The 13,236-nt window shown below is 28.2% G+C and overlaps 2 protein-coding genes and 1 long non-coding RNA gene across 5 annotated transcripts; all 3 read right to left on the bottom strand.

The window, feature by feature from the left end:
* Nucleotides 1-1,230: 1,230 nt before the first annotated feature.
* Nucleotides 1,231-2,479, bottom strand: LOC126838466 (uncharacterized). The gene is made up of 3 exons (XR_007685700.1): nucleotides 2,338-2,479; nucleotides 1,492-1,676; nucleotides 1,231-1,379 (listed from the first exon to the last, which is right to left on the bottom strand). It is a non-coding gene; the product is annotated as an uncharacterized LOC126838466 (long non-coding RNA).
* Nucleotides 2,480-6,224: 3,745 nt separating this feature from the next.
* LOC126838605 (uncharacterized) lies at nucleotides 6,225-8,813 on the bottom strand. Of its 2 annotated transcripts, XM_050573148.1 has the most exons (6): nucleotides 7,913-8,813; nucleotides 7,699-7,836; nucleotides 7,421-7,603; nucleotides 7,275-7,355; nucleotides 6,820-6,964; nucleotides 6,225-6,667 (listed from the first exon to the last, which is right to left on the bottom strand). In XM_050573148.1, the coding sequence occupies exons 1-3, from the start codon at nucleotides 8,573-8,575 to the stop codon at nucleotides 7,589-7,591; spliced, it is 816 nt and encodes a 271-aa protein (XP_050429105.1). In that variant the 5' UTR covers nucleotides 8,576-8,813; the 3' UTR covers nucleotides 6,225-6,667; nucleotides 6,820-6,964; nucleotides 7,275-7,355; nucleotides 7,421-7,588. The 2 variants fall into 2 exon arrangements, with proteins under 2 accessions (XP_050429105.1, XP_050429104.1); XM_050573147.1 differs by having other exon boundaries at nucleotides 6,225-6,964.
* Nucleotides 8,814-9,863: 1,050 nt separating this feature from the next.
* LOC126838346 (cytoplasmic 60S subunit biogenesis factor ZNF622) lies at nucleotides 9,864-12,449 on the bottom strand. Of its 2 annotated transcripts, none has more exons than XM_050572700.1 (5): nucleotides 12,375-12,449; nucleotides 10,982-11,693; nucleotides 10,722-10,905; nucleotides 10,498-10,614; nucleotides 9,864-10,099 (listed from the first exon to the last, which is right to left on the bottom strand). In XM_050572700.1, the coding sequence occupies exons 2-5, from the start codon at nucleotides 11,682-11,684 to the stop codon at nucleotides 9,988-9,990; spliced, it is 1,116 nt and encodes a 371-aa protein (XP_050428657.1). In that variant the 5' UTR covers nucleotides 11,685-11,693; nucleotides 12,375-12,449; the 3' UTR covers nucleotides 9,864-9,987. The 2 variants fall into 2 exon arrangements, with proteins under 2 accessions (XP_050428657.1, XP_050428656.1); XM_050572699.1 differs by having other exon boundaries at nucleotides 12,313-12,442.
* Nucleotides 12,450-13,236: the final 787 nt, after the last annotated feature.

Raw genomic sequence — 13,236 nt, 5'->3', positions numbered from 1 at the left:
TGATTCCGATTTGTGTTCAATATATTTTTATTCATAATAACATTTATTAAAACTTACTTATTGTATTAAACGACATACGTAGTAAGCAATTATTTATAACAAGAACAAGTAACAACGAAAATCATCTTAGAAAATAGAAATTAAATATTAAACAATAACAATAAAATTATTTTTTTGAATACAAATAATTAGACCTTCTCTTAGAACTATTATTATTATTATCATTATTAGACCTTTGTCTGTTCTTGTTGTGAACGATTTGCGGAAACGATGACGACGTTTTGAAGTTATTGAAGTTTTAAGTTTAGGGCAGGAGGAAATGTGGAGTGTAGTATTATTTTCATCACTGCCCATCCTGCACTTCCCTCCCGTCCTTACTTCAATAACTTCAGAAATATAGTAATCCAAAACCGGTTATCGACCGGTCAACATTTACACAGTACATTATTGTCAATTTAAAAAGTTAATATAATGTATGTAGTTACCGTTTAAGTTTAAAAAGTTGCTATAAAAAATAACCAATATGGGAAAACAAAAACAAATTGTTAAAAATTGTGATCACATTGTAATAAAAACATTATGACAAAAAAACAATTTATAATTTCTCATTAAACCCTATGAGATATTTAGTGGTTCACGATAAAATGAACCTCTACCTGTATACAATTAAATATAGTGTTTTAGCCTAGAGACATACTGGAACCGTTTTCAGTTAGCTAAGAAGAGTTGGTTAAAACAAATATATATAAGTACCTTGACTTTATCATAGCCCTGCACGTGTAAAAAAAAACTTGAATTTTCCAACTCAATATTCATCTATATCAATATTGACCGCAGTCAAAATAACAAAGAGTAGATAATGAAGTTAACAGACCGGTTCAATAGCATGTCCAAGTCAGAGACCAAGTCATATTATCATAATACTTTTAGGGTTTTTTTTTTTAATAAATAGGTATCTTGTATTTTATAGATTTCAATTTGAATGCAACAGCCGTTGGATTCGGGAGACTCAGTTCCTACAAGTTCTTCATTAGTTACTACACAAGCATGTGAATTATGATACTTAATACTGATGTTTAAACCAGTTAATCTGTTAATATATTATTTATATATATATATATATATATATATATTAGTCGGTGTAGGAAGACAATACCTAGGACATTTAATTAAGCATTTTAGAATTTAAAAAAAGATGGATTTTTTTTGTTATAATTTTATTAACTGAAATATAAACAAAATAATATATTTAAAATAATTTAATGTATTATACAAAAAGGGAAAACGTTGTTTTTTTCCGATTCACAGGCGGCTTCGACGTTTTGATGATTGGATGTATAGATAGAATAATATTGAAAAAGAAGTGTAGCGGTAAAGATCTGAAAAATAACAGTCTTCTTAAAATTATGGTTTTTTATACAAACATTTCTCAGGTGTTTAACGATTATTAAAAATTGTTTAACACTTCTAAAACATCATCAATTTACATACCACATTATGGCTGAAGTGAATGGTTAACGGCGTAAGAGGTAAGGGTATCCGCCAAGTCTGTAGTTGTAGGTCAGAGGGTAGTTGTATCCATAAGGGTTGTAGTACACGGGGTTGGTCGGGTAGACGACAAATTGAGCGGCGGCAGAACCGATGAAAGCCAAGGCGATGGCTACCAGCAAAAACATCTGAAAAACAAATATACAATTGTTTTTAATAACTTTTTTAATGCAAAACAAAACTACACTTAAGCCTTATTCTATTATGCCCAGCATTAAAAATATTGTATAGTAATTGTGGGATTTTATTCATAAATGATATAGCGTCTTAAGACGACGTTAAAAATAAAAATTATCTACTACGATAAAATAAAAAAAAAAATGATTTTCGACTAGTTTACTTTGAATCCATCGTGTTAGGGGACATCAAGGCATATTTTATTATTTTTTTCTTACTATATTTTACAAACACAATTGTTGCAAAAGAGTTTATTATATAATATGGTAAGAAACAAATAATAAAATATTATATAAAAAGAAAAAAACCTTAACCACATAAAAAACAATAACTCAGACTATGTTGTTGCCGGACAATATAGCAGCTATAGTGTATTGTTTTTTTGTGGCAAAGTGTTTTTTTAAATATTTTTTCACTGGTTACGACTTACGAAAAACTCAAACCTTGTAAATATATTTTCCTTGACTAAAAATAATTTTTTAATAGTAAATTTATAAACATTTTTCTAACGATTTCTAAACACATTAAAGTATGTAATACTTTAATGTATTTCGTTAAATACTAGGTTTTAAACAAGTATATATACTAATTAACAATATTTGATTAGCTTACCGTGAACTTGGACATGATGGAGATTTTGGTTGAGTTTTTTTTCTGAGTGTTTCAAACGAGTTGTGAATGCACAAAGACTTGGTAAGAAAGTAATATGCGTTTGCCGGTCGTCACAAGCCTATATATACCCGTTTAAGATGTAGCAGAAGTAGTGGAGGGCAAATAATTGAATTCCATAAAAACTATAAAAAAATATATACAATATATTAACCCAACCAGGGCCGTTCGAGGTAATCCGTTTTTAGATGTTTTCGGCCAAAAATACATCTTCACGTTAATACATAATACCTATATTAATATATGCATTGACACAATATTATTATTATATTTACAGCCAATCGAGTAAAACCGGTAGACGTTTACATTATGTGCCTAGATAGGTAGAAGAGAGATTAAGTAATTCGGACGAGCCTTGTGGTCAACCGGCGGCCAAGGGTATTCTTGTAATAATAAAAGACACAGTTGGGTCACTAAAACATATGTATATTATTACAATTAATTATACAATATTGTAGGTTTATAGTTACAATCATGCGGTAGCGTTGCACCTATAAAAGTCACTAGACGTCCTTGAGCACCATCAGACATCTTCTTCTTAACCTTTTCCATAAAAATATTATACTAAACGTCTTAAGCATATTTCTTGCGGATCACACACAAAGTGTGTCTTGTCAACCGATTTGTAAATATATAATAATATAATTATTTGTAAAAGACGTTGTTATGTAGTGTCAAATTTCAATTAAACAATAATCGATATTACATTAAATTGTAGGTGTGTTAATAAATACATTTTTTATTGCTTCTTTCTCTACCATATTATTCACAAGTTGTTAATTGGGAAGAATTTGTCCTGAATTCTTATTTGAATCTTTTTTGCGGAGTTAAATATTTAGGTATCAATTAACCGTCCTGTTTCTAATTATTATCCGATAGAGTAATGTTGACCGAAGATCTTTTTGAGATTCGACTCAAGACAATAATAATTATTTACTATCTACATTAAAAAAAAAAAACCCAGATTAGGTAATCAACATTTAAAATAGGTAATTGTTTTATATATGCGACATGTTATATCATCAAACTAAGTTTTATATTAACACTATTGTTCTTTCCATAAAACCCCACTGGGGTTGGCAGTTTTACCCCTCCCCCCATGAGGGGTAAAACCGTTAATTTATTTCAATTTTCGGCAATATAGTTTTATGCGCATTTAGATCTACATAAAGCGGACTAATGAAAAATGTAATGTGTAACACGGTATACCTTTAAAATAAAAATATTTCAAAAATCTAGTCAAATTATTTTTATTGGAGAAAAATAAAAAAATTGCAAACAAATTTATTACCAATTTATGACTTTCACTTTTCATATTTTTCAATACCTACCTACCTGCCTGTCTACTTACCTGTGTTCTCCCTGTCTTTGCTATGGGGCATGGATAGGTTTTTTTTTATTCCTAATAGGATTCCTATTAGGCGCTTTGTTCTCCGGTTCTCAAAAATAAGATTTCTATATGCTGCTCTATTATGCCAAAGGTGGAATATTATACATTTTTTGTGTTGGTTTTCTGGCATTTTTGTGAAAACCCCAAATAAATATCTACTAAAAAAAGTCTTTACAAACTGTACAAAAAAAACTGTATTTTGTAAGTCGACATAACAAACAGATTTGCTTAAACCTTTTTGTTGTAAAGTAGTCACGTGCAGACACATTAAGAATAATAATTTTTTTTTATTGAATAATTTTATTTTCAATAATTAATTACAAGGGCAATTCCCAACCGGAGTTTCTTTATGTCTAACGAAATAAATTTCTCAAAATTGTCCACGCTAAACCCCCCTAAAAATAAACACATTCTTATGGATGATATTTCTGATAAACCCTTCTAACAAAATTTTGGTTTTTTTTTAATATTTTGAAATTTCATGAGATATACCATTTAAAAATTAAATTATTTAATTTATTTAATTGTTGTCAAGTTGAAAAATATATCAAATATGGGCTAAATAATAATTGTGGAAGTATAAGAAAAGAATTATTTAAAATAGCCTATTATTTTTTTAAAGCTATTTTTATATTGCCCTTTTTATGTTCAACTAATGGTGATCAATATATATTTTATAACTGTTAAAAATCTTTTTGCTATATTATTTTATATTACTGATGATAGTTTACTGCAAAATGTATATTTTAAAAATCGAGGTTAACCCGTTTTTTTTATGAAGTTTAAGGTAACACATTTTAGCTGGGTCTAGTTTCACAGGTATTCAACTATGCTTTGTCCTGATAGTATTATTCATTAAGTGTATATCATATAGTGTATAATTGTTATTCCTTAACATCAGCAACATTCTTATACATATACGCACGATCTTTGGATAAGTTTAAAAAATCGTTTTTTCCAAATTGCAATGATCTATGGTACATCGAAAGTATTAATCTCTATTAGCTTTTGTTTTATACCTTGTACCCTACCAGAGTAGGTACTAAGCATTTATTAATACTTAAACATGTATTATATATTTATGTAAAATATCAACTCCTAAATTTCGATGAAACTACACTTTACTAGATGGGATTAAAACTTACCTACCGATAAAAATGATTCTGAAAACTTTTTTTTGAAGTTCAATAGGCCCTGGTGGCCTCAAAACTTGAACATAAATGTAAATATTATATTTAAAAAAATATGTATTATGTATCTTGTATAAAATCTAAGAAAATAATTTTTAATCAACATTTTTTTGCTTTACCATGTTAGTTGACCTAGATATGGATAAAATTGTATTTATTCTTTTTTTATCCAAATTTGAGTTTTGATTGTGGTACTTGGATGGTACTTCACCAATTTTTTGTTGGTACTTAAGTACCGACAATCATCTAGCCAAACTTTTTTTTAACACGAAGAACTTGCATAAATACATTTTAGACTTTTTAAAAAACTTTATCAAATTTAGTTTTCAAAAATATCATTGTTTGAAAATAATAACCATGATTTTTTGTTTTTGAAATTACAAGCTAATAAATTTAAAACCTTTACAACTATAAAGTATAACTAATGTATTTTAATTCAATGTAATTGTACTCTGTACAATGTAAATTATTATAACAAGTCTTCGCAACAAATTAGTTATTTTATTACAATTATTACATTTTCTGTGCGTTTATATAAATTGCGGTTTAATAGAAAGTTATGAATTATTACGTTTTATTTACATTAATCAAATAACCATAACACAATGCTTATCATACAAATGTAATAATATTTAAAATGTACACTATAATAAATAGTTTTTTTCTTGATTGGCAAACAAAATCTCCACTACCTTTTGTTCTTAATATAAAATTCAGACTTAGCATAATGTCATAATTTTATTAAGCAAGATATTTTTACCGCAAATTTCATGTACATTTAGTTAAGGCCATCAGTATGTCACAAAAATGTATCAATTGACTACAGCAACTTCAAGTATATAAAACACAATACAGAATTTAATGACTACTTTCGATGATAATTGAACTTGTACCTACTCTCTCTAATTGCGACTTCATTAGATTTTTTTTTTGTGTATAAAGGTCACAAGATAAAACAACTTTATAAGAAATAATAGTAGTAACGCACAGTGTAAAAAAGTACTTAAGATGTATTTTTTTTTTTTTCAACTTGTATTTATTATTTTTTAATATTAAAAAAAATTACAATTTCTTTATCGTAATTTTTAACAATTAAATAAAATGTCACTACCATAAATATACGACACAATGTCATTTGCTTTTAATTAACAAAATAATATTGTAATTTCCCTATTGTCAAAACTAAAAAGTAAAATCAGAATAAAGTATAAAAAATAAACAAAAAATAAAATACAAAATAAACTCTACAAATCAACAAAAACACTGTATACACATATTTTCAGATTTAAAATAACTGAATTCGAAAGGTCATAAATAAAAAATTGATTAACAATTAAAATTTGTATTTTAAATCTTATTTTTATAAATTTGAAAGTAAAAGGAAGAATGAGTTCAACACTTATACTCTTCAACCTACCTGGTTAGGTAGACCTGGTTGGTGATTATTTGAAATAACATATTAAATAAAGTAAAAATATAATTTATTTACATCTGCTCTATAATAAAGAGCTAAATTACCCAACCGATCAGCACTAGGATGATTATCTTGTTGCGATTTTCTAGGTATCCATCTATCCTTTCTTAAACGTAAAACATCTTGGATCATAAATCGTATCCTCGCGGGAATTTTTGCTTTCTTTTTTTCAAAAGATAATTGTTTTAATTTATCAAAAATTTCATTTAAATTGTAATTCTAAAAAACAATACATTTATACAAAATTATAAGCATTCAGTGAATAATGTAAATTTTAATTTCAAAATGTGTTACACTGCCACACGTAAATTACAAATATTGCGCTTTAATTTATAACAGTTTTTTAATATATTACAAAAAAATTAACTTACTCGTTCTAACTCTTTTCCAACAGCCTTTAACAAAGTGAATAAACATTTTAATGAATCTTCATCATGTTTACCTACTAAATTCTTTATGCAATATAACATAATATTTGGTGAAAGAATTTTTTGTTTGAATAACTCGCCAATAAATCTTAAAAACAAATAGATAACCGTTCAAGTTTCTATAAAACTATTTTAGTTATTCTTAAACGTATTATTTTTTATCTGATTGAAAACATTTAGTATGTTAATTCAGTAGTGGGATTCAGGGTGTAACAGATCTCTAAATTTATTAGTAAATGTATGCTGAAAATTATTATAATATATAAAAAAAATTATCATTACACGTCATATATTATGATTTAACAGAAAACTAATATTAATCAAGAATAAGTTTAAGAAATTCCTTATAAACTAAAATCTGTGGTAAACCATGTTTCTATATTAATTAAAAATTATACCAGCAATTTCCTACAATTTCCTTCATTACTCAGCCTTCTCACATTTTCTTCAAATTCTGTTTGAAGTTCCTTTTTCTTTTTCTAGTATGAAAATAAAATATTAATAACAACCATTCTGGATTTCAAAGAGCACAACAACTACTCACAGGATCTGTAAAAGTATTTATTTCTGCAAGTTTTTTAGCAGAATCCAATTCGAAAATACTTTGGCATTTACTAATGATACCTCTTTTAAATGAAGTGGTTTTGCCACCTTTTTGAACTTGCATACCTTGTACAGCATGGCACAAAGATGCACACAGAGGAGCAAAGCTTTATTCTTCAATTGCCTAGTGTAATTGAATATAGTAATTATATATAGTTGTTTAGATAAATAATATACATACATTTACTATTAAAAACAATAATTGGATTTCAGAAGTACCTTTTCAAATACTATATCTATTATTGTTTCTAAATGTTCGTGTGAATCGATAAGCAATGCATTAAAATCTTCAGTCAATGATTCCTTATTTTCCGGAGTAATTTTGTTTAAAATTGATATTACGTTTTTGATAACATACTGCAAAAAAAAAACATTTGATCCAATTAAACAAAATTTAATGTTATTAAAAAAGAAAAAAAATATATAATTTCACCTCGGTTTTTAAATTATCGTCATCAATTTTATACTTAGATCCATCAATTTTGGTAGTTTTTTCAATAACATTGCCAACTTCCTTCTTTAACTGAACGACACCCACTACATTTCCTGCTTCTTCATCCAGCTGCATTTGCTCGAGCTCCCTACATTGTACCTCAGCAATACGCAGCGCTTCTACAGCTTCATTCAAAGTGACATCACCTTTTTCAATTAGACGGTTACGAGTATTAGCATCAGTAGTGTCCATTACTATTTTGTCTCGTAAGACCGTTTCATCTTCTGACCCAAACTCACTATCTTCAAATAAGGTTTTACCCGCAGAAAAAAATTCTTCGATAGATTCATTTTCTTTTTGATATCTCTTGTAAAAAACATTTCTGGCATGCAAAATATTTTTTATCGGTTTGCAATAATCTTCAAATGCTTCTATTACACTATCAATTTTCTTAGAGTCTTCTGGGGTTTCAAACACAAATGTATTATAAAGACCAAGGCCTTCTTTACCAACGAAATGAAGTAAAATACTGACTTTTGTTTCATTATTTGTTGTCGCCAGTCCAGTTTCTTCCATGTAGATATCATACGATTCCCGAAAAACACGCAAGTTTTCTACCAAGTTGCCCGTCAACGACAACGGTTCTGGTTTATTGTAATTCATGGTGCAATTAATTCAATATAAAATTAAAAAATAACTCAAATTTTAAAAAAAATAGCCTTTAAAAATGTACGTCGTGTTGTCTCTCCGACTGCACTATGTTGTGTATTAAACAGTTAAATATATTAATTACAGTCACAGAGGTTATACTTGAACATATATCGTCCATAGAAATACAATAGTATTTACTATTATTTTAATAACAAAATATACAATGGGTATCCATTATGATGGGCGACTAATACGGAATACCTCGTATGTAAGCAAAAAAAAACCATTTTGTGATGTGTAAACAGAAATCAAAATAATCATGAGATAGTTATTACGTATTTCATAATATTTATTTACTATGTAGTCTATAGTTATTCTGTGATATGTATATCAAAAAATAGGGGGAAAATATATTATTTCCAGAGAGGTTAGAGACTAAATTGTAACTTTTTTTTTTTATAAGATACAGACTTAACAAGTAACTGTGTTTAACACAAAATATTTGGATTGTTGGAAATAAAAATATAATAATTTGTTAATTAGATTATTACTATGTTAATAGATCCCTCTTCTCTTGACTCATGTGTTAATTAAAAGTTTACAAATTTTAGCTTAATGTCAAGTTTTACTGAACAATTGTCTATACAATGCGCCTTAATAGATACACTTTTATCACAGCCCTTCAAGTGTGTTTAAAGCTACAATGACAATACATTTTAGTCCATATGCAATACCCTATTTCTGTATACACTAAGACCTCACCAAGAATTAGAGTGGTTTTTATATACATTTAAAGTAAGAAATCCGAACATGAAATTTATTTTTACCTAAGCCCGTACAAAGTCTTAGATTATTGACAGTTTTTAATGAAATTTAATATACAATTATGTTTTATTCAAAAGCAGTTTCATTACAGAAAATATACAACAAACAAGTTATTCCTCACATTTCTTTAAAGAAATATTAATTTTGTTTCATTAAAATCGGTTATCGGGAGTGCTGCTGATAAGCGCTAAGCTCTCCCAATCGCCTCACATTCGTGTTTCTCGTGATTATAGTAGTCATTACTTTAATTGTTTATATATTTATTATTATAATTATTAATAACATTATTATTTTTTATTTTTCATTCTTATTAAAACAAAGTATGGGTAAGGCGGTCCAATTGTGTGGACAAATTACAAAAAAATAAATTTACGAGTTAACTTAGCCAAAAATTGGTCAAGAGATATAGGCAAATTAAAACAATGAGTATGGTGAATCTAGCTTAAAATTTTAAATAAAATGGCAAGAACAATAATTTAGACAAATTAAACAAGGTAATTTATTTTAAAATGCAGTTACTCTAATTGTCATTATAATGTTTTACAAGGAAAAACAGCTATAAAAATACAATAAGAATTTCAGCATATTTAATATAAAATCTAAAAGTTCACTTGTGGACGATAATGCTTTTGGAATTTGTTTGCTTTCACACCCAACTGCATGTAAATTTTTGATTGAACTTGTCTCATGATTTTCAAATCTCTGGCTTTCCTATGAACATATATTAATAGTATATTAGCGGAATAATAAATCATTAACAATTATAACTATTGGCATTTAAAACACATGATGTGACACTGTGTGTATTTGTATTGTGTAAGCACAAACTGGAATAACAACATACCACAATAAAATAGTTACATACACACATTGTCAAAAAGATGCGATTTTAACAAAATTGTGATATGATTGACATTAACCCTTATTTGGTCAAAAAAGACTGAATATCAGGACCAATTTTGTATTATTATATATATATATAATTGCATTTCTAGTATAAACAACAATTTTTATGACTTCCATAAGGGCTTAATTAACTATACGAGTGTTATTATATAAGTACAATAGGTATGTTTTATAAAAATAAATGAAAATTTATAAATAAGTACCTAGCAGCAGCAGCGGGGAACGTTCCTGTCCACCCAATATGTCTGTAGTGGTTGATGATTTTGTCGAACTTTTTCCCTTTCAATGCTACAACATTGCTATTCGGATTTAAATTTTGCCTGTAAACAAATTAATTTCTATTAAAACACACATCACACGGTACCCGCTTAATAACGTTAGCACATTTCTATAACACTAGTACTAATAATCTGTGAACGAGTCTTACCTATAATATCTCATAAGCGATCGCTTTCCTATTCTAGCCCCAGAAGGTAATATCAACTGAGAGTTGACATCTTCAACAATTCGATAATTGTCTTCGGTATCATTTTCTGGATAACTAGAAGAATAGTCGTAAAAATCTGAATACTCTAACAGAGCTTCGCCTTCGTGAGCCATTTTTGTATGACCTGAAATCAAAAAGGGAACACCATAAACACAATGTTAATATAAAATAAAATCTAAACATTTGGAAACACAACACACCTTTATCCACCATATGAGCTTGTGCAGACTCCATTGTTCGGAAATTTTTACCAGCATCGTTACACCATAAACACATGAAACCTTGACATATTTTTTCTCCTAAATACACTAACAATCCTTTCATGTCTACCAAATATTCAATATCTGGTACGAAAAATGAATGTTCATCAGACATGTGCTTAAGGTTTTCAAACATATTTTCACTGCTATGCGGACAAAACAAACAGATATTGTTAATAATTGGGTTGTTGTCACTGACTACACCATCCCACGCTTCATCGTCTTCGTCCACGTCCTCATACTCATCGTCACTCTCCTCAGTATTATTAATAACTTCAACTGGCTTATTGATTTTTTTCTCGGCTGGTACACCAATGTCTTTGTTATCGTTATCGGACACAGCAGCCAAGCTTTTGTGTTGTTTGGACGATAAGTGATTGTCAAACGACTTTTGTGAAGTATACGATTTTCTACATATTGTACAGTAAATAGAACTCTTTGAATTATCTTGTTCCTCTTTGATCTGTTGACTAAGAATGCGCGAGTTAAACGTCGGTAGATCAACGGGAAGCAGGTTAATAATTTTTCTTTTCAAGTTGTAACGATGCCAGTCTGTTTTGTAATGCACTCGATGAGTATCGCCTGTTTCAAAGACAATCTGACACGTAACACACGTGTGTGCCCCTGGATATGAGATACTCATAGTTTACAACTGTAAAAAAAATAAAAATTTACCATAAATATTATAAGAAGTTTTGGCATAACGTAAAACTAAATACAGTCTAATCATAACCGATTATAAGATAGTACTAAAGTTTTTATTATTAGGGTACATTAAACAATTCACCATATTTAGCTTGACAAATTAATTTGTGCAAAATCTTATTATTTTTAGTTTTGGGTATACTTATGTATTATTAGGAATTAATACATGGTTGACTCATATTTATATATCCTAACCTACTAAACAAAAAACCTTATATTTCCCGTTAAAATGGCCTACTAAGGGCCATCACTGCCTCCTTCAAAGTAAAGGTGTCTCCATAACCATACTAAAAAGACAAATTTTATAATAGTGACACTTTTTAGTACCTATGAAGTTAAACAAAAGGATTCGTTCCAGGTTGTTGATTAACGAAACTTATTCTGGGTATTGTATAATCCAAATCGATGAACAAAAAGATTAAATTTATTCTACAACATTGACGTTTTCGGCAAAACAAGAAAAAATGATGTCTCGTTTCAGTTTGAAGCATGTTACTTACTTATTTGTGATAAGAAGCAAGTAAACATTCAACACTAGCGTTATTACAACAAGAAAAATAACTTACCTTTGAATCAAAAGTATAAGCAATGTTCTCGTGGAAGTAAATACAAATATTAATATAATTACCTATTGTAATATAATTTGTAAAATTATTACAACTTATTACAAGTGTGAAGTGAACTGTGAAGTCACATGTTATCATTATCTCATTAACGAGCCAGCAATATTTGATAACAGAAAGTGTCATGGCGTTGGTGTATGTTGCGCTGCCTACACTCTATTATTCTAAGGGGCAGTACATACACCGACTATAATATTATTATTACACGAAATCAAAAATATTATTATTTTGCCCTGTTATTGAGGAAGGGAAAAAATAACAACGCACTATAATTTATAGAAAATATACAAACAAAATAGTTACTCATAATTAATAATAAATTTAAAAAATAAGATATAGAACACAATATAATTATTATTTATTAAAAGAAAATTGTACAGACAAATATACATTTTAGATTATACATATACCCCTGGGCGGTCTACACGATTGCGGTTCTTTTGTGCCTAAAGGTCTTCTGGCACTTACGACTTCCAGTTTTGTTCTCTTTTAAAGAAAACTGAAACAAGCATAAAAATTTAATTTTTAAAGCGGTGTTAGGCAGCTAGTTGTAATAGATTTATTACTTTAAATATTAATTATATAAAACGTATAAAACTATTTATGATATGAACATAATTTGCTATAATATACTATTATAACGATTAAGAGGACGCTACCCACCCGTAATTTATCCGCAAAAAATGGCTTTGTGGGGGACAAGAATGTGAAGGCGGTATTTACAGTAGCCGTATACAATTTTTACAATGGATAGAGAAGAACTGTATTTACGGGGTAGCGATTTTAGTTTTTTGATAACTTAATCACAATTAAATTTATTTCTTCGTGAAGATTCTATTTTTTTTTCAATTTTCATTTGCTTATAAA

This window comes from Adelges cooleyi, unplaced genomic scaffold (genome assembly GCF_023614345.1).
Source record: "Adelges cooleyi isolate 19-005CV unplaced genomic scaffold, UGA_ACOO_1.1 ACOO_flye_CR_arks_rails_tigmint_CR_PRNA_30, whole genome shotgun sequence".
Classification (NCBI taxonomy): Eukaryota; Metazoa; Arthropoda; class Insecta; order Hemiptera; family Adelgidae; genus Adelges; species Adelges cooleyi.
Note: the sequence above shows the minus strand (reverse complement) of the source record. Positions and strands in the feature narration are given on the sequence as shown.